The 9,682-nt window shown below is 43.3% G+C and overlaps 2 protein-coding genes across 2 annotated transcripts in view; one reads left to right on the top strand and one right to left on the bottom strand.

Moving 5' to 3' along the window:
- LOC106809574 overlaps positions 1-5,434 on the bottom strand; it is a 17,901-nt gene extending 12,467 nt beyond the window's left edge. Inside the window, exons 1-4 of the mRNA XM_014812702.1 lie at positions 5,353-5,434; positions 2,688-2,772; positions 574-762; positions 34-246 (exon numbers count right to left, since the gene is read on the bottom strand). Of these exons, the coding sequence (XP_014668188.1) occupies positions 34-246; positions 574-685 (325 nt within the window). The 5' untranslated portion in view covers positions 686-762; positions 2,688-2,772; positions 5,353-5,434. The remainder of the gene's footprint in view (positions 1-33; positions 247-573; positions 763-2,687; positions 2,773-5,352) is intronic.
- A 528-nt stretch (positions 5,435-5,962) lies between these two features.
- Positions 5,963-9,682, top strand: part of LOC106809580 (attractin-like protein 1) — a gene marked incomplete at its 3' end in the record, with an annotated part of 41,309 nt that continues 37,589 nt past the window's right edge. The window contains 1 exon segment of the mRNA XM_014812709.1: positions 5,963-6,210. Within this exon segment, the coding sequence (XP_014668195.1) occupies positions 5,978-6,210 (233 nt within the window).

Below are 9,682 nucleotides of genomic sequence, written 5' to 3'. Positions count from 1 at the left end.
CAAACGAACTCACCGTCGAACAAACGAACTCACCGCTGTACAGCGCGTAGTTCCAGAACAACAGAGAGTCCTCGTCCCCGTCGAAGTTCCGATCGGACGCTCGCTTCCAGGGGATCTTGAACATCTGCGCTTCCTCGTCGATCCACTCCAGACCGGCGATGTGACTGGCGGCTATGTGGTCGCGCAGCCAGCCGGTCAGCTTCGTCGCCACCAGGGGGCTCTGCTTGCTCGTGGAGGCGCACAGCTCTGAAACAAGAAAACGACTCGGTGATATCGAGCGAACAGAGACCGTACTCTCTTGGGGTCGGTGAAATCGAGTGAGAGAGGCATTTGTACCTCTGACGTACTTTACGATCAGTGTTACTATTGATAACGAACCGCAGGTAGCAAGGTGAACTGTTGCTCCCCCTCCCACCCCTAAACAAATGTAGATACTATTACATGGTCAGTGGACAGGGTCAACTGCCAAGAACACAAAGTGTGTGTGGTTTTGCCTTCCTCTCGACTTTCCAGGCAAAATGAGCTAGCTATTCCCCTGTTATTTGTTTGATCGTTTTTTTTAACAAAGCTTACCAGATGTCTTGGCATTTGTTATTAGCTTGATCATAGTTGTTGATGCAACCACACCGTTGGCTTGTGCTGTTGGTTTAGCACAGGCAGTAGCATGCTCATTTTCTCCCTCCATTGCTTTGTATTTTGTATGACTTAGTCGATGTACAGTTCTTGGATAACATTCGCTCTCAAATGTCCTGGAAATGCATGCTAAAAAAAATTAGGTACAGAAGTTAGTCATTTAGAGGCTTTGGTGAAATTATGCACAACAGTATAAATGAAAGAGAGAATATGTGTGGTCAGGATGGTTTCTCTGTGACTTAGATAAGATTATAGAACCACACTGAGATATATATATGATCAAAAAATGATAACAACATTCCTGGTCAACATCAGCAGCAGCAGCAGCAGCAGCAGCAGCAGCAGCAGCAGCAACAAAAACGACAACAACAGTGATAACATTTATTTTGAAGGTACATATAAAGTCTATCTATAAAATATAACCAATGGTACTGGAATGGAAATGAAAACAAGAGTGGTAACACCACCATCACCATGGTAACACCACCATCACCACCTCTACCATCATCACCACCACCACCACCCCCATCATCACCACCACCATCATCACCACCACCATCATCACCTCTACCATCACCACCACCATCATCACCTCTACCATCACCACCACCATCATCACCTCTACCATCACCACCATCAATCACCTCTACCGAATCAACAACCCACGATCACCACCTCTACCATCAACCACTCTACACACCACCACCATATCACCTCGTACCATCACCTCTACCATCAGCCACCACCATTCATCACCTTCACCATCCCCAACCGTCTAGCCGATTCACCACTGCACGCATCATCACCTCTACCATCACCGACCACCATCATCAAACATCTCACCGATCACCTCTACACCATACCACCACCATCACCACCTCTACCATCACCGACCACCATATCACCTCTACCATTCCACCACCAACCATCATCACTCTACTCATCACCTCTACGCATCACCACCACCATCATCACCTCTACCATCACCACCACTATCATCCCCACTGCCACTACCATCACCACCACCATCATCACCTCTACCATCACCACCACTATCATCACCTCTACCATCACCACCACGCATCACACCCTCTTCCCTCACCACCACCATCAGCACCTCTACCATCCACCACCACTATCATCACCCTCTACATCACCAACCACTATCATCACCGTCTACCATCACCACGCACTTATTCATCCCGCACTGCCATACTCATCACACCACCATCATCACCTTCTTACCATCCACCAGCGACCTATCATTCCCCACGTGCATCTACATCACCACCATCCATCATGAACCTTCTACCATCACCACCCTATTCATCCCACTGCCGACTTACCGATCACCACCACCATCATCACCTCTACCATCACCACCACCATCACCACCTCTACCATCACCACCACATCATCGCCCACTGGCCACTACCGGATCCCACACCATCATCACCTCTACCGATCACCACCACATATCATCCTCCACTGCCACTACCAATCACCAACCACCATTCATCACCCTCTACCATCACCACACTGATCATCCCCACTGCCCACTTACCATCACAACCGACCATCCATCACCATCTACCAATCACCACCACTATCATCCTAGACTGCCCACTACCATCATTTCGACCACCATCCATCACTCTTACCGCATCACCGGCACATCATCACGTCTACCATCATCCACCACGTATCAGTCCCACTGCCACTACCATCACCACACCATCATCGAATAAATCTTCTACCATCACACCACTATCATCCCACGCGCACTACCATCGTACCACCACCATTTCATCACCTCTACCATCACCACCACCATCATCACCTCTACCATCACCACCACCATCATCACCTCTACCATCACCACCACTATCATCCCCACTGCCACTACCCCCATCAAAATCACCAGATTCACCGCCACTGCTTCCAGCACCACCAGCATTATCACCATAACTACTACTACAAACAACAACAACAACAACAGCAACAATAACAACTGTTAGAAGAGCAAAGAGGATGAAACAAAACACACGACGTACCAATTGGCTTTCTTCTATCCAATTAACATGTATAATTTCAGGTGACATATCTCAGCAACTGCCATCCTGACAAAGTATCAGGCTTCTGTAATTAATAAAAGCACTGTAGGGAAGGTACACAATAGTTATAACTTATCTCATTGTCACTTTCATTAAAACCCGCACAAAAGGCTAAAAATATCTGAGAGTACATTGCCCAGCGAAGGTTATTAGAATAAAACTGGTTCTATGGAATGCTAGGTTACAGTTCAAACCCAGCACAGGAAAGTGAATCCACATTCCATGAAAAATATATGTATCTCCATCATCCATAATTGTATCCGAGTGACCTGTTTCTATGACGACGAAGATCGCAATAGGAGCCTAGAAGGACAGGTACTTTTGTGATGGGAGGCTTGATTTTGCTAGTACCTAGCAAAACCTTGTTCGAGTTAAGATAATATAGAGTACTCTAAAAAGGTCAAATTCCATCTCATTTGTGATGGAACAGGGGGTGGGAGGTTTTCTCATTGCACATTCACCAGACTCAACTCTTCCAAAAATCCATAGATCTGTCCCTCCAATGCCAAACGACAGCAATGCTGTTTTAACAATTCAGGCATAAAAAAAAAATTTAAAAAAAAGTTAGTGTGCCCATCAAATTTTGTTATGTTTAGCTGTGCACCTAAGGTCTTTCACTCATATATATAGCTTTTAATTATTTGATACACAATTTTTGTTATTTCTTGAATATAAATAACTGTAGGTGTATAATAAAATAAATGACTGTATCGCTGCAAATTAAGAAGTTTCTGGAGAGCCACTGTTTACAAGATAAATGATTTTTTCCTATAATGTAATTACATAAAAAAATAATAGGCTCAAACAAAAAATAAATTGAACAAAAACTGAAATAAACTTCAGTTCTGCATATAGATATATTATAATCTTAGGTCAAGGTGTCAGAAAAAACCTTACTACTAGATCTAGTGAAATGCACCTTTAACTGATCATGACTAGACAAATATTCTTGAACATGTGATGAACCCTTTCTTATTGACCATAGATCCTGAATATGAGGCTGAGAGGGTCTATGTCCCCCAGGGTACTGCCGGAACGTACCCTGGGTACGGTCCGGTATACCCTGGTACTATCTAATATGCTGGACTGTACCTCGCCTACTCCACTAACGAGTCTAGGGAGTTGCCTACGCCTATTCCCTACCCTAACCCTAACCATATCAGATAGTTACCAGGGTACGTTCCGGCAGTACCCTGGGGGACATAGACCCTATGAGCGAATATGAGTGAAGCTTAGATCTTTTCAATCAGTTACAAATATAGACTAATGATGGCGCAAGTAAATATGTGTCAAGGTTACATGACATACGTAACTCACAAAATACCGTGTAGCAATATTTACTAATAACATACATGGCTTTATATAGCTGTAAAAAGACAAAGCTGCTTAACTTCAGAATTTAAAATGCTGTTCTTTTTTATTACAGTACTGATAACAAGTTTGATCAACAGCAAAGCTGTGCCACACAATCTTGTATCATGTCTCTCTGGATCAGTAGATGCATATATGACTTTGCTTTATGAATAAAAAATGTATAATTATCCATGACAATATTAGGAATTATTATTATGAAGTAACATATCTATTTTACATGCCACAGCAGTTTATATTTCGAATAACAAATACTTATTATCACAACAACTACTTTTTACAAGTAGCTAGCATACTAATGTAACAAGAGTACATAATACAGTAGTTAGTACAGTAGTACCACATGTGCTACAAAAACATGAACCATTTCCAGGGATACCAACATTGGGTGATAGGCGAGAGTGAGATGCGAGGGAGCGAAGCGACCGAGGGGGGGTGGGTGTGATAGGGAGCTTTTGCATTTTATAACTTCAATTTGTGCAATTTGGTTCATACTAAAGTGACTGTTTTCAGATATTGTAAGATTTTTTTTTTGCTGTGCATAAGATATTTCAGCGTTTTATTCATGAAGAGATATTCATGCGTGAGATATCTCAGCATTTTTTTGCTGTGCGTGAGATATTGTAAGATCAGCGTGAGCGCGTGAGATTTGGTCAAAATGCGTGAGTCTCACGGTCAATGTGTAAGAGTTGGCAGCCCTGCATTTCTACTGCAATCTACGGTATTCATCTGTCAATTTAATCAAAGGTAGAATGTTCCTTTCGTTTTTACAGTCTATTGGACTATGAAGAATATTATTTATGTGGCTATAAGACCATCACCACACACCATACTTGATAGTGGATACAGTATGTCAGTAGCACCATAGCACCACAACATACATACTCATTGTCACATTGAGCACCATACGTGATATAGCGAACGTACAAATTATGCAATAAATGTGAGTTTATCTTTGATGTAACTATTATATGGACTGCATAAGTGCATGTACGTGAAATAGACACTTCGACCACTTGGCCGTCAGCGCTTGCATTATATACATTTATAAAGTAAAATATATTTTCGCGTCCGCCATTGATCTCATAATGCGGAATTATTATATACGAAGTGAAGGAACACGCGAATTTACGCCTGTGCACTACGCAGTAATGTGCAAGCATGCGGATAGCATAAAAACATTGACCTAAAATAATGTAGATGAAATTCAGATACGTATAAAAAGTATATATACCTTTTCCGTTGTTACTCTTTGGAAAAATTCTGGTACGAGCCAGTGGCGCTGACGTCGCAATTCACGGCCGCCATTATCTGCCATGCCCACCGACAGCAGCGCCACCGTGCGCACTGTGCCAAGCCGCGGGTAGGGTGTTAGAAACGCGGTAATGGGATCGGGTCGTGATGGAAAAGTTGCTCAGATATTATTTGTCATGTATAGTACATACTTCTACCAGTTTTAACTTTTATGCACTAACAAGTGCGCGTAAAGTTCGGTAAATTAAAAGTTCGGCAAATTATGGTCCGATGCGTGTTATATGACGTGTTATACATCTGACAAGACTATGACTTGAGGTCCAAATCCCGCCCGATTGCTTTTACACGTACATGCTAACACGTTTATGTAATGTAACTACTAAATTATATCCGTTTAAAATTAAGCGCTAGTAGAACTTAGAATTAAAGAAATCCAGTTTTCGCTGTCGTTTCTTATATTTATTGTTACTGTCTGTAAGGTGATTTCATTGACGCGCAGGTCGCGATACACGCTCACGGATCGTAACGGAACAGAATTTGCTTATTTTTGACGCAAGATGGGGGTGCGCGTAGTGACGTCACGCGCGGAAGTAAAGTGGAATAACATGGACGACATGACGCTGTTTTTATTTCACGTTAAATCAAAATATCGGCGGAAGTGCTCCCTAACATACACATTTTCTGTGATATTTTTATTGTTTGTAACATTACTACGAACAGTTTATTGTATAGACTGCGTTAAAACGCCCTGCGACCATGGATCTTGTGTTAATCAAACGTGTGTTTGTGATCCCGGATGGCAGGGTGATTTGTGTGAGAGTTGTGGGGGTCGGTTCAGGTAAGTTGTTTATTTACGCTAGGTATAATTCGTTACGGCGGATATTAATGACATAATGTAGTGAAATGTCGTTTGATAGATCTAAAGCGGTTGCTTAACTAATCTTTGTGTTCCCTGCCGTTTACGCCGCCCGTGAGACCCAGGATTCTTCCTCAGGTATGGGCCTCAGAAGGCATGTACCAAGTAGTAGGTACATTGTCGTGCAATCGGTCAATTCATCCCCGATTGTCGGGGTTAATTTAGATACGATAATGTAACCCAACAAGAGTAGGGTTACAACGCGAGCATATTCTTTTCTTTGGAGGAGCCCCTGAGTGATTCACTCGGGCGGTTTTATTGTGCGTTTTTCGAGACTAGAACTTCCAAACTGGGTTTATTCTAAACACGAACCTTTCTCCGCTATCCTGGGACTTACTATGTATCACAATACTCTGTATTAAACTAATATAACCTGTTACAAAATTTTGAAGCAGCGAGCGGCAATATTTCAAGCGCCTTTTCTGTTGACCTGTGATGTACGCATTCCCATGCAATGCCCATTCGGCTAACTTTGGCTCCTGTGTTGCCTGACATGCTGGCTCTGGGGACATCATGACTGACAGCAGGCATCCCATGATGCATTCGATCTTGGAGCCGAAGTTAGCCGAACGCTATGCGCATTGGGAATCTGTATGTCACAGGTCAACAGAAATGGCGCTTGAAATATCGCCGCTCGTCGCTTCGAAATTTTGTAACAGGTTATATTAGTTTAATACAGAGTATTGTGATACATAGTAAGTAGCAGGATAGTGGAGCAAGGTTTGTGTTTAGAATAAACCCAGTTTGTAAGTTCTAGTCTCGAAAAACGCACCATATTAAAACTGCCCTGAGTGAATCACTCAGGTGCTCCTCCAAAGAAAAGAATAGGCTCGCGTTGTAACCATACTCTTGTTGTGTTACATTATTGTATCTAGGGTTAATTAAATGCAAGTCGTGAGCGGCCCCAATGCACAGGTCAATTCGCTCAGATCGGGTACACAGTACACCAAGCTACAATAACACATCATGACTGCGTTGGTACCGGTACCGTTAAAAGTAAACACAGCTGGGAACTAACGCATGTAGGTTAGGCAAGTCAGAGGACACAATTATCGACCATCACAAATTAGCTTTGGCTTTGAAGGCATGTTGGACCCGACATGTGTTAAATGTCTGGGGGGAACCCTGCTACTAGTACTCGTATTTAGCAATTCTAGATCGGAATTGTTTTAGCGCTTAGGCCAAAACAAAATATATGTGTGGTTACCGTTACATGCCGAAAAAAATAGGGTAGGTAGGTAGGGAAAACATTTTATTTTCTTGAAATATTTTATTTACGAACCATGTCCGAAGGATGTGCGTTGTGCCTTTTGAAGCAGGAACTGTCCAATTCATTTTTTTTTTATTTAAATTTTTTTTTTTTTTAACTTTTAAAGAAAATTGACAATAAAATGTTTAGGGTCGCTGGGAATAAATAGGGTCGTTTGGGAAACCGTTACCACACCTATATTTTGTTTTGGCCTTACGTACAGACTTCCAAATAACTAGCTGCGTGGTTGTGATATCAATGCCTTATTCCCTATTTCTTCCTTTAACGTTATGCCAAGCTAACATTGCTGCTTATAGTTATACCAAGGGTGGTCAAGTGTTTTACATCGCCAATACAAGATTATTTTACCCAGCCATTACTACAGGAGAGGAGTGTCTGTCATTTGATGTGGTCATCTGAGCCATGAGAGAGATTCGCAGAGCCCAATATCGAATCGGGTTTACTATATTTGAAGTTTGGTTTTCAAGCTGTGCGGTTGTCCGTATTGAATGATTCGCGTGAGATGTGGGCGTGAGTGAACGCGTGTAAACGACAGCGATTGAAAACCAATGCTGTATGCCCAGAAGGCCAACACGAAGACTTTCAAGAACTGCTCAATGCTAAGTAGGCATAGTGCAGTTAACGGCAGATCCGCGGCATGCGGCACGTGAGCGTATAAAAGCACTGCCGCGTGTCGTTAAAGTGGAAAGGGTTTTATGTAGCGTTGAATTCACACGCTAGAGAAGAAGAGCTTCGAGAAAAGTGTTGAGAGCGTTTTTTTTCCTAGCGAGAAAGCTTTGAGGGAAGGCGGGGGAAAGAAGATTCTGGTTTTTTCTAGCGAGAAAGCTTTGAGGGAATGGCGGGGAAGGGAAATTTGCGTGTGCGATTGACAAACCAGGGTTTCTTCTGAGGGAAAATTAGACAAAGGAGGTAATGGCCAGTTTGGGACAAAAAGGATGGCACTCCAACCAATCAAATAACGGAAAAGTGTAGACCCTGCGTCACATGACTCAACTAGACAGAGGGCACTCACGGAGTGCATACCTCCGCCAGCGACATACTCCATACGCCTCATGTAACATGTATGTGTTACGAGCTGGCTCGCCGCTCGCTGCTGGCTGCTGCTGACTGACTGGCCTGCTGCTGACTCGACGCGCTAATATCGATCGCGAGAACACACTAACACACGAACGGACTAACACACGAACACACTACACGAGAGCGATCACATAACCTCCTCCACTCCGTGGGCGGAGGTAATAAACGCACATGGCAATCTAAATATGCTGGAAGCACGTGGGGAATCTGGTGATCTATTTATTTTGGGGTTGACGTACTATTTTGACAACGGCGGTGCGCCACAGTGCCTCTTATACATAAGAAACTCTGCAAACGAAACGAGGAAAACGAAAAGGGGAATGAAGCGGTGCAGATGAGGGGGATGAGGGGGAGATGAGGTGGAGAGGCAGAGTGGAGGTGATGATGAGGGTGCCATGAAATATTAAAATAACAGCTGGGAAGAGAGATGCGCGAAGGTCAGAGGGAAAACAAAGCCTTTGACAATTAATGGAGAACCAAACGAAAGCTGAGAATCTTCGTCAGGGAAGGCTTGCAGGGATCAAAAAGCTACCGCGAGAGTGCTAAGAAAGGGGCGGGGGATGGCAATGTGGTGTATGAACTACAGCGTTACATACCTATCATGTGCCACCATGTTCGTGTCTCAGTAAAATCAAGGTCAAATGTAACCCACTGTGAGTAAATTCAACCATTTGTCTAGTTAGTGTGTCGCTTATATGTCATCAGCCCGTCTCAATCTGTATGAAGGTGGAACTGGAATCGATTGGTGGTACATAGTATCAGGAGTCTATCAATATATTGATAGACTCCTGATAGTATGGGTACGTGTAGCACAGTGTGAGATAATGCTGGTTACAATGGTTACAGGTAAGTAGGCAGCCGTGGGCCATGGGTGTATTCTTGTATCGTAACTTACAGCCGTGGGCCATGGGTGGATTCTTGTATCGTAACTTACAGCCGTGGGCCATGGGTGTATTCTTGTATCGTAACTTACAGCCGTGGGCCATGGGTGGATTCTTGTATCGTAACTTACAGCCGTGGGCCATGGGTGTATTCTTGTATCGTAAC

This window comes from Priapulus caudatus, unplaced genomic scaffold (genome assembly GCF_000485595.1).
Source record: "Priapulus caudatus unplaced genomic scaffold, Priapulus_caudatus-5.0.1 Scaffold365, whole genome shotgun sequence".
Classification (NCBI taxonomy): domain Eukaryota; kingdom Metazoa; phylum Priapulida; class Priapulimorpha; order Priapulimorphida; family Priapulidae; genus Priapulus; species Priapulus caudatus.
This window is presented reverse-complemented; position numbering and strand designations above follow the sequence as displayed.